General features: G+C 39.3%; 1 protein-coding gene across 3 annotated transcripts in view; it reads left to right on the top strand.

The window, feature by feature from the left end:
* Positions 1–18,660, top strand: part of ZDHHC2 (zDHHC palmitoyltransferase 2) — a 33,984-nt gene continuing 15,324 nt past the window's right edge. For 2 of the 3 annotated variants that reach the window (XM_090139387.1, XM_031588634.2), the window contains exons 1-5: positions 1–216; positions 11,091–11,117; positions 14,054–14,148; positions 17,139–17,259; positions 18,207–18,276. In XM_090139387.1, the coding sequence (XP_089995513.1) occupies positions 39–216; positions 11,091–11,117; positions 14,054–14,148; positions 17,139–17,259; positions 18,207–18,276 (491 nt within the window). In that variant the 5' untranslated portion in view covers positions 1–38. Of the gene's footprint in view, positions 217–11,090; positions 11,118–11,391; positions 11,467–14,053; positions 14,149–17,138; positions 17,260–18,206; positions 18,277–18,660 lie in introns of all 3 variants that reach the window. The other variant, XM_090139388.1, reaches the window with a different exon arrangement.

Raw genomic sequence — 18,660 nt, 5'->3', positions numbered from 1 at the left:
GTGCGGCCGGGCCGCGGGTCGCGGAGTGCGCGGTCGGGATGCGGTGCGGGAAGATGGCGGCGGCGGCGCCCTCCGTGCCTGCAGCCGGGGCGGCGGGCGGCTGCGGCGGCGTGCGGCGGCGGCGCTGCCAGCGGCTGCTCTACTGGGTGCCCGTGCTCTTCATCTCCAGCATCCTCTGCTGGTCCTACTACGCCTATGTCACCCAGCTTTGCCTGCGTGAGTGTCGCCGGGCAGGGAGGGAAAGGGAGGAGGGGAAGGCAGCGGGCTGCACGGGACGGGCGGGTCGGGGGCCGGGGACGCTGCCCGTTGTTCGTCCGCTCCGCCACCACGCCCGAGGTAGGGGCTGCAGCTCGTGCAGGCGGCACGAGCGCAGTTAGGGCTCCCCTCTCGTTGCACAGCTGCGTGCAGGAGCAGAGAATCCTGCCAGCCGGCACGGAGAGGTACCGGAGAGTTCCCGGTACGGGCAGAAGGTTTGGAGCGGCGGGGCTCTCCGTGCCGCTGGTCGGCTCTCCGGGAGCTGCCACGGCTCCCGGCGAGGACGTGACGCCAGCCGCTGCCGAGCCCTTAGGAGTCACCCGGCTGCGGCTCCGCGACCGCTCGGACGCTGGTTACCGCGCACTGGTGCGAGCTGGTTGGGCTAGGGCAGTCGAGCCAGGAGGATCTGTTACACATTAAGCTAGCTTGGCTCCCTGAGCCGACTTCAGTTCCTGCTGGAGTGCATCTTGTACGAAACAATCTTTAAATTTTAGATGTGTCATGATATTTAGATGCTTCGCGATTTTCATGCAGATGTTCCATGGCACAAAAGAACGCAAATCATCTGTTGCTTCCCCTTCACTCTGATGTTGGAAGTGAGGTTCGGGGACTGCTGGTCTGCTCAGCCAGGGAGTGCCCTGGTCAAGCTCAGTGCGTTTGTATGGCTGTGTAACTTTGCTGGACTTCAGCTGTTTGTGTTTATAATCACAGCAGTCTGGTAACTAGTTTGGGATATATGTATATATATAGAGAGAGATATATACATTTGTTGTTTTTTGTTTGTTTGTTTTAAGAATGTGATGAGAGGGCTCGTGTTGTACAGGTGCTTGGCTGCACAGCTGGGGCATTGCACCACTAATGTTTTCTAGGCCTAACACCTCTCTTTGGGTGAAAGGCACCAGTGCTTTCTGCATTGGGATGAGCTTCTCATAACTTTTTTTCCCCCACTAACAACATTCAAATTTCATAGAATCATTGAGTTTGGAAAGACCGATAAGATCATCCAGTCCAGCTGTCAGCCCATCATCCCATGTGCACTAATCACATCCCTCAGTGCCACATCTCCATGTTTCTTGAACACTTCCAGGGACAGTGATTCCACCACCTCCCTGTGCAGCCTGTTCCAGAATTTACAAAAAAATTTTGTTAGTTTTAAGTTCTGCTCTTCAGCTAAGGACTGGGATTTGGGTACTGCATCCTGACAAGAGGAGTGAAGGGCCCTCTGTAGTGTGAGGAAGTGTTGTCCTGCAAATGGTGGGAAGTGGCTGAGGGGCTGCCAGGTGGCAGCAGGAGGGTTGGATGCGTCAGGAGGCAGTGACCCTATAGTTAACATCTGTCCCAGTGCATGCTGTCATTGATGCTTAGACAGTAGAGTTGGCTTAAAGCTTATTGTAAGCTATGGTATGTAAGTCCTTAACCCTGCAGAGCAAAAGGCTTCAGATGGGAAGGAAGGGAGAGGGATGAAAGCTGCAGGTACAGCAGTCCTTTCTATGGGCAAAGGCATTTCTTTAAATTTTCTTTCTAAATCTTTCCTGCCCATTTCTTCTGTCTTACCAGTATTGGAATTCAGCATAGTAGTTGCCCGACTAGCACTAATTCCATCTCTTATCCGTATCTGGATGTTTTTCCTCATTTTTGGCATGTTAAGGCAAAACAAACTTGTGTCTTGTCTCACTAATGAATATTTAGTGTAAACAACAGACGGAATAGCTAACAGCTCTGAGAATGAAAGCCAGCAGCAGGAAAGGACTGTAAGCATTTCAGGCCTTTGAAGCCAGCCTGTCTGTTCTACTCATCCTCTGCTCCTGCAGCGCTGCCAGCTCAAGGGATGTGTGTAATGCTGATTTGATTGTGACTTGCTGTCCCTGCTGCAAACAACGAGACAATGTACGGTAGACCGCATCAGCCATTGTGCAGCAGATCTCAGTAAGCATCACTGCACATGTGAATGGTTTATTTGAGCTTTTAGTGATGAGATTTTCAATGAGTGGTTTGGATGTTTTTGCAGTTTTCTCTGTGTTGAAGGAAAACATCTACATTTTAAAAGGAAAAAAAAAAATAGTTCATAAGATGTTTCCTTTCATCATTAAGACTGGTAGGGATTATAGTTACAGCATTGAGTAATGTTTCAGAAGTGGGTAGAGGGGACAGGAGTGGAGAGTAATGATATAGGTTTAGAAATTATGAGGGGGAAGAAGGGAATTGAGAACTTTGACCTGTTATATTACTGTGATTTTACCTTTAAGATAAAGGAGGAAGCCCTTGAACACTAGCAAATGTTTATCCTCTCCTGCTAGCTATGGAGTACAAGAATTACATGCACAGCTGAGTCTGTTTTTAATAGTTGCAAAGCTGAAAGTGGGTCAAACACAAATAAGTTTATTTTCAAACAATCTTAGTAACTTAGTCTGTGATGAATGCTATTCCTTACAGACCTGAAGGACAATACTGCTGCTTGTTGTGTCTCTGTGTCACTCTGGGGCAGGATGTGAAGTCATCACTGAAGGGCTGGACTGATGTGATGTGTGGAAGGAAACATACATTGTACTGGAAACTTTATTCTTTACAGCAGTCTCTACAGTCTCTAATTTTTCCTGGGTGGTGTAGATAGACCTGTTTCTAGGATCAGCAGTACACTTAAATAAAATGGGCTTTTTTTTTTTTTTTTTATTTGTTTTAATGTAACGGTCAGTTGATATCTCTGAGCAATTTCTCCATGAAGGAGTGAGGTGTATCTGTGTGTGAGTGCTGGAGATGAATGTTACATTTTCCAGACCATCAATGCCATTTTCGGAATCAGCAGAAAAAAAGGCAAGTGTCTCAGCTGAAAGGCCATGTCAACACGATGAATCATGGCATTGCATACAGATATGAAGGGTAATATTATTTTTCAGGTTGGTGGAAGCATGCATCCAGTAGTATGCAGCTCTGAAGAAAGAAATGAGAAATGAGTGTTGAAATGACTGCTTATTTTTAGGAGTGAGAAAATACTTACAGACTTTCAATAGCTTAAAACCAATCCTGTCTATGTACTGGAAAAGGCTGCATGCTGTAGAGGGTAGGTTTTAATCCAGGATTTCTTGAGCTTATTGCCTCTGATTAATTTGTAGTCTTTGGTTAAATCAGATGAAGTTTTGTGTGAGATATCACAACTTCTCAAATTAATTTCTTCCATTAAAATTTTCCTTGTGACCCCAGATTCTCACACCTAGAGATGATGTGAATGCAAAATGATGCTTGGTTATAATATACTATAATCCAATATTGCTTGGAGAATATTCCCTACAAGGAGTGACTGAAGGAACTAGGGCTTTTCAGTATGGGGAAAAGGAGGCTGAGGGGAGACCTTACTGCTCTTTTCCAATATTGGAAAGGTGCTTACAGCAAGAGCGGTGCTGGTCTCTTCTCGCTGGTGACAAGTGACAGGACAAGGAGAAATGGCCTTAAGCTGCACCAGGGTAAGTTTAGGTTGGATATCAGGAAAACCTTCTTTACAGAAAGGGTTGTTAAGCACTGGAATAGGCTCCCCAGGGAGGTGGTTGAGCACCATCCCTGGATGTGTTTAAAAACGGTTTGGATGTGGTGCTCAGGGACATGATTTAGCAGAGGGTTGTTAGAGTTAGGGTGGTATGGTTAGGTTGTGGTTGGACTCCATGATCTTTAAGGTCTTTTCCAACCTGAGCAATTCTGTGATTTTATGAAGTACGTGGTGAAATCTCACCATTTTCTAACTCCTGCCATTTGTCTGTGTATATCTGGGCATGCATAAGTATAAAATGAACGAGATTTTTAAATGTATCTCTTTTCATTGCTTTTATCTTCTCTGTTTGTAAAACTTTGAAAATTACATAAAGACTGATGCGCTTTAAAAAAGAGAAATTACAGGCTGTGTACAATTAGTACATTCAATTTTGATAGTGAAGCCAGTGAAATTTCAACCAAGTTACCTGGAACAACAGCATGAACCACAATTTGAACCTTCCCCCATCCTCTTCATCCATATGTCCATGCTCAGAAAATGCATTTTGAATCCAGTAAATTCTGCATATGCAAAGAAAATAATTTTTTTCATGTCTTCTTCCTGTGGTGCATCTCTAACTCCCATTAGTCGAACTACAAGGGGCTTTGGGCAGTTATCCACTCTGTGCTCAGGGTAAGGTAGAACCTGTAGTTATTCTGCTTCTGACAGTTGCTTGTCAGAAATGCTCCTGATATAGATGTTGGATATAGAGTCTTTTTTTTTTTCCCCTACAAGTTGTGATTTGAAGTTATGCATAAGAAAGAAAATGTGAAATATTGTCACCAAAAACAGTGATACTGTCACCAAAAACCATCTGTCACAGCAACTGTGCTGATGGAATGGTTGTCCAGTTGAGTACATGTTGGTTTCATGTATTCAGCTTTGATCCATTATTACATGATATTGATTTTAATCTGAAGGATAACGCTCTTGGTCAAGGAATCTCGTCTTGAAATACAGCCTGAATTTGTAATTTTAAAGGAGGTAAACCAACATGCCACAAAGCATAGAAATGAGCAATACACTTTTCTTTTTTTCTAATGACTTCAGTGAAGGGAGAGGGAAAAAAATATTTCCACCTGGCTAATGGTTTGGCTGATTTGGGAAAGTGTAAGTGACTTCAGCAAAGTTGAAGGGAGAGGAAGCAATCCAACCAGGAGAGCTCATAAACTGCAACCTGGTATTTTGGATCTGAATATTAAACTATGCTCTGCCTACCACCACCTGCAGTACAGAACAGCAAAACATGATACAGCACCCTGCTGCTAAAGATGTCAGTGGTCATAAAATGGATGGAGGACCGGGCTGGTTAGCACTGAATGGAGGTTTCTGACTGGATGCAATGTCAGTGGAATGGAATTATGGAGGGATAAAAAGCTTAATTTTCACAATTTAGAGGCAGAATTAATGTGTGCTCTAGAGGCATGGCACAGTGCCATCAGGAGATCAGAAGCAGCAGAAAGAAAGGAAAAAAGTGGGGGCCCAAGACTTAGTCAACTAGATTTGAGCTCTTTGCTCCATATGTTCTCCAAACAGATCAAAGGATTTGTGGTACTTACTACTCATGTCTTGCAATCATCTACTGCTTACACTTTGCTATAGAAATACACAGAAGTTGTAATGTGGTTGAGTGTTGACAAATTCCCTATCTGAACGCTTGCTGCTAAGGTAGCGGAGGATTTTAGTCAAAGAATATTATATGTTTATAGTGTGTTTTGCAAACACCACTTTTTTTTTTTTTTTTTCTCTTCTGAGATCTTTGGTTACTTTTAGGAAAGTTTAAAAACTCACAGCTGAAGCAAAATTGGCTTCTGGATTTTAGCCAGCACAGTTCCCGTGTGTTTCTCATCTTTACTTTGATTTCTCTCAGAATTTAAAAAGAAAAAAAAAAATTCCACTTCTGAAATTGAGTTAAAGTCTATGTTAGTTAAGACTGATATTTCATCATGTGTAGTGCCTGCTATATTACCTCTAGTTTTTGAGCCTTGAAGGTTAAACTGTGGCTATAAATTGAAAATCTTAGATCTGTGATAAAGATATAATTATCGGTTAAAGATGTAATGATGCTTGACACATAGCACCTTGTACAGATGTATTCACTGGTATGTATTCTTTCTCTGCTGTAAAAAATCTGACCACACTAATTCTTTAGGAGTAGTCTTCAGGTATTCTTTGTGGCTTAGAAAGTAAATAAGAAGTCTATAGAGGTGAAAGATGAAGTCTTCTCTGGGACATGCTCAGTTTGCAAGCAGTACTTTGTTGATCCTATCTAAAAGACTGTCAGCAGCTGCCTGCTGAGTAGAAGACATTGATGTATCTTAATGGACACAGTGCTAGGGGTTAAAATGAATCTACCAACACATTCACAAATACTGCCAAATCCAAATGTGCAGATTACTAAGGACTGCTTAAGCTGACCTTAAATCTCCCAGAAGACTGGTGGCTGAGTTCTTCCCCCTTGTCATTCTGCATCAATGCAGTTCACTGCTCTGTCTAGAAGAGTGGTAGTTTGTATTACTGGCACTGATTTTTTATTTTTAGTTTTTTCCAGACAAGGATAGAATATTTGTCACAACAATAAAACATTTTTATGTGTATGGAGAGTTAAACATCTATAGATCAGTATTTACTGCTTCAAATGTGCTATAAAGATAAAACACATACTCAGATTTGTGAATCAAGTCCAGGACGTTAAATTGTATAAAAGTTTGGTAGGATGGTAGAAAAACCTCTTCCTAGGTGTGGCTGTGGAGTCTCAGATTTAAATCTATCCAATATTCCCATTCCAAAGTTTTAAATATTTTATAGATGCTTCCACAACAGATGTGGAAGCAAGATTTTAAATTTAAAAATTTAAAATCATTGCTTTCTCCCATTTAAAAAAAAAAATAAAAAAATTAATCCATTACATTCACTGCTCAGGAACTTTGATTTGGGGTTTAGAAATCAGGGTAGATTTAATGCTGAAAACCGATGCAATTTTTAGTAATATTAATTTTCCCTTACTTTGGTGTTTTGTGCTAGTAAGATGCCTTCCTCTGTGTGTAACTACCTGGAGATGGATACTTACTTAATTTTTTCCATGAGGGAGAATAAAAAAAATCTAGAGAAGATGAGCTGTGTTTCAAGAAATGGGAAGTCTAGTTCTAATGTCATGTTAAGACCTGACCCAATGCAAAGTAACTTGGCAGAGCCAAAGGAGCATGCATGGGTTAACTTTTACAAACAATTTGTAGAGTCTAGCAGCCTTTGTAAAGCTGTCTTGCTGTTGTGTGACTGGATCTGCTTCACTTAGTCAGAGCTGTTTTTTGCTGGTCATTTTCCACCTCATCCCAGACTGCTCTGTGTCTGAAGTCCTGAGGCTGAAGTTCTCTGAGGGTATTTTCAGTCCTGTGAAAGCAAGCTCACTAAGGCTATGCTGTGACAAAACATATCAGCCGGTCTCTGTGCCCAGCAATGTGGAATCCTCTTCATAGCAAGCTAATTTGGTTTAAAAAAAAAAAAAAATCTTTATTGTGAGGGTGCCAGAGCACTGGCACAGACTGCCCAGAGGCTGTGGAGTCTCCACTTAGGAAATCATCCAAAGCCCCTTGGATATGGGCCTGGACACCCTGCTCTGTATGTTCTGGCTGAAGGAGAGGGTCTCTGAGATCTGCTCCAACCCCAACCAGACTATGGTCCTGTGATAAAAGAGCTATACAAGGCAGTTTTGAGATAACTTGAAAACCTCTCAGCTAACGGGATTAATTCTCCAGGCTCTTCTGTGTTCTTTCCATCCTGATTTTTTTTTCTTTTTTTTCCTCCCACCTATATTCTGTAACATAACATTCTGTCTTCAGTCCACTGTTACTTTTTTTGCAAGCACAGACAACTTATTGGGCAGTGTAGACTACTGAGTGTGATGTGTCTTGGTGGACAGCATGCAAGAAAAAGGGCTTCTGGCGCTAGAAGTTGGCATCTACTTTGGCCAACATCCCACGTGTATCCCAGCCTGCTCCCTGATGCTGATGAGTACCGTCTGTGGGCTGTGTAATGAAACAGAGAGGCTCTAATTATGTGATAGTCTGCTGGTACTGAACCGTAAATGGCATCCTGGCAGTGTAGCAGCGGAAGGCTAATTGCTAATGAGGCTGGCCCTGCAGTATCGCAGATGAGCAGAGCTGTAACTTTTTACTGACTACTTGAAGACAGGTCATGGGTTTACAATTACCTCTGGCTCTGAAAATATGGAAACTGCCATACCACTTCTATTTCAAAGGATTTTATTCTGCTTCCTCCGAAATTGTAAAAATTGCTTCACAATTGGGCTTGGCGTGTCCTTGGTGCTTATTTTTGGTCATTGCCGATGTAAGTACTTTCTACGCTTATTATTTCCATGCTATTTGACTACCACTAAGTGAATGTGCAGCAGTTAAGCTCATATTTATTAATGACCATACATGGTCTGACCTACTTTTTTGTGCATTACCAGCAGTGAATATAACCCCTAGGAAGAGAGATGAGGAAACCACCAGAAAACGTAATATAAATGATTCACAAAAGACTATATAATCAAATACTGTTGAATAATATTGCAAAGCCAGATCACTATAGCTACTGAAAAAAAATGAAGAATGAATTTTTAATAAATACATGAAGGGTGCTATTTAGAAGGTGGGGAAAATAGCAAATATTTCTTTGTTCAAATTAAAAATCAGTCAGTTTTTTCTTGTTAGGAAACAATTGTTCCTTGCACTTAAATAGCATGATTTTTATAATTGTAAACATCTTGTAGTTAGCCTATGAAGATTTTGTATTGCAGTCATCCTACAAAAATAGTTTTTCACAAGAGATTTAAAAAGAAGTTTGACTTGTAGGGGGCTGTTCATTTTTCTCATGGTTAATTCCCCCATATCTGGGGGAAAAGAGTTGTAGCAAAACTTATTTCATCCCTGATCCTGTGTTACTGCAGATACCTGTTCATTACTTTCCCACAGCTTTATGCTTCCTTCAGGGAGCCTTTCTCACGGGTGATTTAAAAAAGGTACAAGCAGAAGAGTAATAGTTTGTTCTGTGAATACTTGCAGGTTGATGGATATTTTGCATATTCCTCTGCATCACTGTCAGAGGGGATGTTTGCCTAACAGTTCAGTCAGAGTCCTTGTAAACAGCCATTGCGATGTTCGTGGAGATAAAGAGTGGTGCACTAGAAGATGGTGGCTGCTCTCCAGAGTTGATCCTTCTACTTCAATCTTGCTCAGTGGGGGCAACTCAGGAATGTATAGAATAGCTCTGAGCCTTACCAGTGGGTAAGAGAGAGTACAGTGATGAGATGTGTCCAAAAAGCTGGTTCTGTTACTTGTGGGCACTTAACGTTCTAGCCTTCATAGTCTGCAGCTGCTGTCAAGAGTATTTGGCTTCCAAGCTAGATATTGCAGAAGCTGAAAAGATGTTCCACTAAACAGATGCAAGACTCTGAAGTTTAATCTGGGAGGTGTACAGAAATTTTGAAAAGCTGTAGGCTTGCAGTGAGAAAGAAATTACTAAATTTGAATTTGTCAGATGAGTTGGTCCCTTACTTGCATACATGCAGAGAGCTTTTATTGTGGGCAGATGGACCATCAGCATTCAAAGTCTCTCTGTCCTTAATCAATAATTGTAATTGGTTGCTGTCAGCTGTGCTATTTTAGGTGTGAGGATGTGTGGATGAAGAGAATATGTTTGTCTGATGTTTGAGACATATTTTCTGAACACTGAATCAACAACTTAACTTTGGATAAAATCTATTACCTAATGGGGAAAAGGGTGGTGACAAGTGCTCTCAACTGTGCTCTAAGCCATTCCCTTGTTAGGAGGAAAAATAATACGGAGGTTGGTTGAATTACTGTTAGTTTGAAATTAGTGCTTCTGCTGTATGTCTGCCTAAGGCTTTTTCTGTTACAAAGAGTAGTTGTTCTTAAGAGACTAGCAAAATTTCCATTACAGACTGTGATGGTATGGTAATAAAGGTATGCAGAATCCTCACCAAGTGAAATCAACATTTGTGAACTGACTTTCTGCCCTAATTTGACAGCTCCAGTGCTCTTAAATTAATGTATTAGCTCTAAAGATGTCTTTCAGTTCCTTCTTGTGGTCGATTATTTACTTAAAGTTTTGGTAGTTTTTGTATATTCTCACCCTGCAGCATTTCTGCTTCTTAGAGACATGCGTGTAGGTTCCCTCAGCTTCTTTCTAGCAGTTATCTGGGTTGATATCTAGTTTATCAAGCTGTGCTGTCAATTAGCTAAGTCAGTAGGTTGTGGGCAAACTAGAGTTTTCCTTATAATTCACAACTTTTGTAGCGTCTTTACTGTTTTCACTCAGGTTCAGTAGGTGCTTGTTTTAGTAGAATTATAGTCAAATATCCATTTTAATAGACCTGGAATAATTTAGCCCATCTAGTCCAAACCCCTTATCAAAGCAGGGTTATATGTGAGATCAAGCCAGGTTGTTCAAGCTTGTATCCAGTCTCCAAAGGTGGAGACTGCAATGGTGCAACCCTGGCCAACTTGCTTCACCGGTTAACTTTCTCAAAAGTTTTTCCTTGCATCAAATCTGATCCTTTCATTTTAATTTATGGCGAGTATTTCTTGTCTTTGACCAAACACTATTGCATTAGCCCTGCTTATCTTGTCGATGCATCCCTTGAGGTCCTGGTGGGAGGGTTGGGTCCTCCCAGAGCCACACCTACCTGATGCTGAACAAGTGCTGATCATGCATCGTCTGCTCAGAGGACAAGTGATCATCCAGTCCTACCAGCCAGGGTACTCTTCCCTGGACTTGCAGCTTGGTTGTTTTGGTGGGCCCAAAGCTGGGGGTAACATTCTGCTTGTGGTCTATTACGGTCTATTTTGATTTTTGTGCCTTGGAGATCTGAGGTATCACTGACAAAACCAGTTCTGGAGTCTGAAGCCTCAACCTCAAAAACAGAACTTATATAAATAATGAATATTACAAAGACCATAAAAAATAACTAGAAGAACAACAACTAAGGAAATAACTGTTCTTCAGAGATGGCTTCTCTTGGGCTAAACTTAAGCAGCTCTAGATAAAAGGAGGTGCCATGGAACAAAGCCTGTGAGTAGAAGACAGGAAACCTTGTAAGTAATTAAATTTGGTATTAGCTCTTTACCTGTATTTGTGATGAATGTGTATATATAACTGCCCTGTAGAAGTGTGATAGTACATGGTCTTAAGCTTGTATCATTTGATGATGATTCTTTCCTTTTCAGTTGAAAAACAAGTTTATGTCATTTGCTATTTAAACATAATTTTTACTCTTTTTCTCATTTTTCAGTAACAATGACAAACATTGGAGAAAAAGGTAAGATTTTTGTTAGCTGTTTACAAGTAGAATTCATATATCAGAATAATATAGTAGTTTCTCAATACATTGAGATGCACATCTAGTCAGCTTTAAATGAGTGGGTTTTTTTATGTTTCTCAGCTCCCTTTGTTATCTTGTTACTGCTTTTGCCGTTCAAAATAGAGATGAGAAAAAGAATTTCTTATTCTTCTTACTGGTTTTCTGAGGAAGCAACTAAAATAACTGTCATATTCTGTTTTGAACAACTTTTTTTTTTTTTTATTCACAACAGGGTAAGCACATGTAAAATGAAGGCTCCTGAAAATGAGCAATGTTTGTGCAGGGTACAACATAACATAACTGAGAGGTGAATTTTTTTTCTTCAGTTTCACTTGAGCCAGTATCTTTGAATTAACAGAACCCTTAAGATATGTAACCCTTCTAGAAATTAATAGCACTGCCTGATTAGCTATCACTGGAGCTCCTACCCAGAGTCATTAAAACTGCTTTTCCAGGTGCTATTTTAAATCTATATTGCAACTTGGAAGTGCAAGGTGTGGGGCTATAGAGCTTGTAGAGGAGGGGAATTGGGGTTATGAGGCACATGGGGTGCTGCTTACACTTGTGTAGTTTCAGCAGGCTAAGTCATTTGAGACTCCCTCACTTAGTACAGGCTTTTGCTAATAAAAAAAAATATTTCCTTGAAAAACTCTTTTTCTATACAGTCATCTTCTCCATGTGTAGTTTATGAGGCATACCCACAAACTTCAGCACCTGCAGACTTTGAGACAGCTGCAGCTTCTTGCTGCTCCTTACCAAAAAAATCAAAGGCCCATGTGGTGTTAGGCATTGCCTGCAAAGCAAGTTAGAATTATCAGAAAAAGACATTGGAAAACATTAAATTTCCTTATTTTTAGCTACTCAGAATCTTGGGAAAAATATCACCTGGCCTGTGGTCTTTTCTGAAGTGAGAGCTGGGTAGGTGTGGATTGCTCTGTATTATAATGTTGTAACCTTCCAGGCAACATTAGCTATTTCTAAGTGCATTATTTTCATGTGAGGGGTACACTTTTCCCTTTGTTTGTTCGGTCTTTTTTAAAGGAAGAGTATAAAATGGAACTATTTCTGCCTGAATGCTGTAGTAGCAGTGGGTTAGACGAGGCTCCATTGCAGCGTTGGAAAATGGTTGCTGGGTAAACTGGGAAAAATGATGGATCAGGATCTCGGCCATACTGGAGAACTGTGCAGACATTAAAGGAAATAATGTCTTTAGGTTATTTTTTCTTCCTATGTATGAAAAAGATACTAATCGCAGTTACCATTCTTGCAACAATAAATTACAGATGAAGATTAGTAAAATGTATGGTGTACCAAACTGATGGAATGCCCTGCATTGCCCTCATTTTATACCATGAATATACTGTTTTAAATAATGCTGACTTTGAGAGAATCAGGGTTTTTTTAGAATTGATAAAAAAATGTTCTGCTAAAAACATGGGCTGTTTCTGACAGATGCTTGTACAATAGTGAAATGGTTATTTAGTGTAATCTGGGATGTTGTGGTTGTTCTGGGTTCCAGATTTATTCCTGACTTACGCTGATGAGATTCTTTTTCTTTTTATAAATAGGACATATGGCACTGTGCAGTGTTGCTCTTCAGATTATGTTGGCTTTTGTTTCTTATTTTTGTAACTGTCTGGCAAATGAGAATAAATATTTACCATGTTGCCACTTCTTTTGAATAAAAACACTGGTACCAGAAACATATATTCAAGAGTTACTCTGGAGGCAAAACTACAAAAAACAAGAACATTCAGCACTTCTTTTCCTTCAGTTATGTACAGCATCACATATGCATTATGGAAAATTCTCTAATACTGAATAGCCATATATATATGTAGGCTATTTGGAGACAGACTGTGTAGTGGAAGTGCACAGGTTTCCCTTTACAATGCCTTTTGATGGTCTTATGAGTTTACAGCAGCTGCATAAAGAATATGTGATAGCTGTAGAATCCATGTAACCTTGTGCTCAGTATAATCTGAGTTCACCTGTACAACAGGGAAATATTTTGCACCGCTGTAGTCCTGACTGACCTTTATTTGCCAGTTCTGTACCAAGGAAGAAGAACTGAAGAAAATATTCTTCCTTGCATACTAGGGCAAGTAAATCAGAGAACACAAGTTTTGGATTTAGCATTCACTGTAGCGAATTGATGGCATAGTTGGTGACTTCCTGTAGTAATGTGCAGAATGTTTGGTACGTACAGTGAGAGCTTTTGAACAGAAACACATATTGGTTCATGGCAGGCTCTTTGAGTGGATGTTACATTCTCTGTTCTTGTAAAACAGACCAGCATGGTAAATGTTGCCTGGCTTCTGTGGGTTTTCTTTCTTTTTTTTTTAAGTAAATCCCTGAATATACCTCTTGCTGTGAAGAATATAAAGTAGTGAGCACTTTAATTTAAAAAACCTGGAGGGCAGCACAGCTGTTTCTAAAAAAACTCAATCTTAAAAATCTATCAAAACATGTTGACTAGTTTTGGTTACTATTCAAGTATCTTATGCACACTAAGTCTCCTCTCACTCTAGTTGTTTAGATATTATAACACCTCTTGTTTAGGTATCTATAATTACCATGTGGTTTATGAAAGAGAAGCCAATTAAGTAAGACTTAACCAATGTGTTAAGAGTGAGTGCTTGTTCGGCACTAGGCTGTTAACAGTTCCCCTTAAACTTCTGAAATATGTGTAGCCTGCATAATGGCTTTCCCCATGCAGTCTGTATTTGTCTCACCGTAAAGTTGCAGTGCAGTATTTCTGTTTGCAGAGCTTTTGCAGAGCTTCTGTATTTACATCTGTTAGAGCAAATACCTGTGATATGTATCATATTTGTCTGCAAGTACTAAAATATGACTGGTCTGTTGGTATTAATTCTGTTCCTTTTTGATTTTAGTTGTGTGCCTGGTCGCTTACCACATATTTTTCATGCTGTTCGTCTGGTCATATTGGAAAACAATCTTTACTCTACCAATGAATCCTTCAAAAGAAGTAAGATAAACTTAACTTTCATTTCTGAAATAGCTTAGTCAAGTGACTGATTTTGTAGCATTTGAATAACTTAGTCTCTGATCTCGTGTGGATTTTCATGATAGAAAGATACGGCTAGTAGTTACTGCTTTTTATCAGGAGTAAATCAGGTTGCAAACAGCATCATAACAAATAAAAATAAAAAGACACCTCTAAATGTTAAAGATATTTTAATTAATTTTTAAAATGAGACAGTATTTATTATATTAGAAGAAAAATCCCTTCAGTTTAAAAAAAAAAAAAAAGGTGTAAATTGAACTAGCAGCTTAAATCTCTATAGGGCTGTGTATTCTTATGTGGAGGAAAAAATAGTTTCTGTGTGCTTAAGATGCATTTTGAGTTGCCTGTCAGCATTTGTCAGTTGTCCCCTAAATGCAAACTGCTACCACTTCTGTTTGGCTATGAAGGAATTTGACTGTGGCATGAGCACCCAGTCAGGCAAGCTGACGGTGGGAAGCCAGGGCTGACTAAGTAGGAGGCAAGAAGTATAGAAAAGCTGCATAGAAGGAAGGTCTAAGGTTGATAGATACCCCCAAATCAAAGTCCAGCTGGTATAGAAATGTTCAATGAGAAAGATGTAATTGTCTTGAATAACACTAAGATACCAATTATGTTCAACATCATATATTCTCAAGGCAGTTGCTTTTAGTTCTGTGACATTGATTTTACTTTTAATAAATAAATAAATAATAGTAAAAATCTTCATAATTTTAATGAAGTTAGTCCCCATGCAGCTTGGTACAACCAAAGCAAGTCTCTTCCATCCTGTCTCCATGCAGACACACCAGCTTCCTCAGGAGGTGCCACAGCATGTCTCAGCCAAGAGGAAGCATTCTATGTTTTGGAGTTTGAAATGCCCACAAAACCATTACTTCTTTTGGACTCATAGCTTTATCTTCTATAGCTCCATGCTAATGTGATATAAGCAGGTTGTGATTTCTTTGTTTTGCAGAGGTTATTCTGTGAACAATTTTCATTCACTAAAAACAAGAACAGTTGTGAAGACAAGTAGATGATTCAAAGCAGTTGACATCTTCCTTGAATTTCACACTACAGTCTTTATTACATCTTGGAGTAGAGAGCAGGGAAATAACTTAAAAATTAATTTCATTTTGGTATTATGTCACAAAATATGTGCATGTACGTGGTGACTATAATGGTAAATCAGAAGGCTTTTCCAGTCACTGGTCTGATGTCACTAAAAGACTTCCAAAACATCTTGACAAATGATGTAATGATGCTGATATTTGAAAGCCACCACAGAATGTTACCCAAGCACTTCGAATAGCATATTAGAAGTAGTGAAGCTAGGTAATGGGAAGCAATGTGTGATGTGTTTATGTTCTTTGAATTTACACGGTGTTACTGACAAAGTGACATCTCATGTTGTTCCATGTCTTTTTGCTAATCCGCTAGGGCAATATTTTATAAATTAATTGGCGTGTTTTGTGATGTTAAGTTACTGTTGGCTTTCAGTTTATGGGATAAAGTCAGTACATGCAAGTGGATACACATCCATCTTATCTGTCAACTAAAGCAAATACTCATTTGAGGACTAAAAAGACAGCAAGCTTTTGAGTTTTATTCTCATGAATACAGCAGCTGGTGTAAACCACACAGCCTGCAGGCTTCTTTTTAAGTTTGTATCAAATTTAACAAATACAAAAGTGTTAAAGTATCAGCACTGTGACTTGTAACTGAAAATATTGTTAACCTGACACTTCTGAAGTTCAGTGCGTTATCATTATCCCTCCCCATATTAGAGGTTGTTGCCCCGAGTAACACAAACACACATAGTACTGTGCTAACCTAACTGCTTCAGGTCAGACTGTGCCATTCCTTGCCTGCGTGCACCAGCTGTATGCAGGCATTGCGTGGCAGTGGGAAAGAAGATTAAAATCAATTTAGATGTTAGCAACAGGAGCGCATTCTTGCTAGTTAAAAATGAAAGGTGATCTGAGAAGCTCAGGCTAAAATGTGAACCACTATCTTCTATTGTAAGACCATGATATCGTGAGGAAGGTAGAGTGATACCTTCTCTATGGAAGTGAAAATGAGTTCCTATCTCTGTATTTTTTTCTGCTCCCTTGGCTTTACTACTTTCATTTAGGGGAAAAAAAAATCATGTTACTATAGTGACTAATTCTTAAGCCTTTCTGTAGACATAAATGCTAGTGATACCAAAGACTTCTGGATCTGCCCGTTTCAAGAAGCTGCAGCAACAGTGCTGGCTGTGATGTGTTGCAGAGGACTTAGAAGTACAGCAGATTTGGGCTACACTGTGCATCTCTTTCAGTATTTGTAACCTCTCGGCAGAGCTATGTTTGTCTTTGCCATTTCCATCAGTGACAGTTTCATGCAGGAGGTGTTGAGATTGAGATTCTGCCATATAGGATACCCAGCTCTTCCATGTTCCTAGCTAGGCTGAGGTAAAACCACATCCTAACGCATCCATGAAGAGAACAGCCACTCTCCAGTGACAGACAGCAAAAGGGAAAATGCCAGAAATCTGAGAAGAAGTTCATCTATCTTTTCTGGTATTGCTAGCAGCATATTTTCTTTCAGTTAAAGTCATCTCTAGCTTATATTCATTGTTTAATGTTTGGTATAATGGAAGCAGGTTAACTACTTTTCAAAGGACTGGTAATTAAATTTGATTGTGCTGGCTCTTGATCCTGCCCTTGATGAGTGTCTCTTAATACTTCTGGGAGCATTGAGCATTACATCTATACTAAATCAGAAATAATTTTAATTTTGTCTTGCTTCAATGATTAGTCAAAAAATGCCATCAACTAAATTAATGCTTTTAGGAGCAATGAGTGTTATTTGCTGTAATACCTTGTACATGCTGCTAATCCATCTTTATATAATGAATGTTTCTTTTTACATCTCTACAGTTACTTAACTTGAAATTTTCTAATTTTTGTCTTTGGTTTTAAAAATTATCTCAGTTTCATCTGTCATACTCGGACAAAGAATCCCTAGAAAGGGAGCCAAGAGGTGAATCCCAGCAAGAAGTCTTACGACGAGCAGCCAAGGATCTTCCCATCTATACACGGACAATGTCTGGAGGTAAATAGGTGTTCAGGAGACCGTGAAAGGCAGGTGTCATGATGTGCTTGGCTCCCTGAATTAATTTTAAAGAATTTGGATGGTACGGAAGAACTCCTTCCATAGTTCATAAACCTAATAACTTTAATGTAGTTCTATGCAGTTATATTCATTCAGTAAAAAGTGTTGGAAAGTAAATTGCTATGTACAGTTTCTCATTTTACAGGGTACTGACAGTGCCTTACTAAATGTTTGCAAACTGAAATTAGCCAATAGCTTGTAATACTAACCAAATACAGATGAAACATCACTGTTCTGTGTGTGACAAGTAAGAAAATATTTTAAATGTGTAGCTTTCCTGAATAATGACTTTTTGGCTTGATGCAGATAGTTTGAACTGCACTGATTTAATGTCTTCGTTCATGAGTTAAAAGTAATAATAACAAATTGATCATTGATTGTGTGTGGTATGTAATTCGATCACAGAAAGAAATAGTTTCTGTTTTACTTGATAGTTGTTCACTGAAAGAACAAATGTTATTGTAAGTTTCTGAATGCTTGATACTAATGATACCATAAGTTTGTGAATGTTTGTTAGCTGAGCAAATGTAGAAAATAATCTCATAGAATAAATTAAAGTTGTTAGAATAATAGCTTAAAATGGCTTTTTTGTTGAACAGACTGGAAAGGTTTTATGATCTGGCTCTAGAAAGTATCTTATGGGTTTGATTGGTTGGTTTGTAGCACTTACTTGAATATTTTTGAAAAAACCCTGACTGGCATAGTTTAGAGATTGCAAAAAGAGCATTTTCACTTCACTCTGCTAGATTCAGCAGTATCTAAAGGATACTTCAGGGTTTGCAAGTTCTTCTGATCTCACTGCAGCACTTTCCTGAGACCACAGCTCAGCAGAGCTCTCAGGAGACAAAATGTGTATTAAGATCTAATCTTGCGACTTTTTTCTTTAGCAATCAGGTACTGTGACAGATGCCACCTCGTAAAACCAGATCGTTGCCATCACTGTTCTGTGTGTGACAAGTAAGAAAATATTTTAAATGTGTAGCTTTCCTGAATAATGACTTTTTGGCTTGATGCAGATTTTTACATGCAGAAACTTTTGTTTTTTATTCTTAGATTTTACAGGCTTAATGTTTCATCAGAGGAGATTTTTTTTTAAATGTTATTTTTTGATTTTCAGATTTATTTTTAAGTTATTACTGAGGAAGCCTGTAATAAAGTCTAATTCATTTGATGACTTCTTGATGCCAAATTGGATTATGTGATCTTACATACCATCTAATTAATGGATGACAATTATTAATGAGAAGCTTTCCTTAAAATGTAACCAAAAGTAGTTGATTTAAAATTTACTTTTTTTTTTTTTTGCTAAATCTGAATAAAGACCACTAGTCATCTCAGTCT

Source organism: Phasianus colchicus, chromosome 4 (assembly GCF_987193195.1).
Source record: "Phasianus colchicus chromosome 4, bPhaCol1.hap1.1, whole genome shotgun sequence".
Lineage (NCBI taxonomy): Eukaryota > Metazoa > Chordata > Aves > Galliformes > Phasianidae > Phasianus > Phasianus colchicus.
The sequence above is the reverse complement of the archived record's forward strand: the minus strand, read 5'-3'. Positions and strand labels throughout refer to the sequence as shown.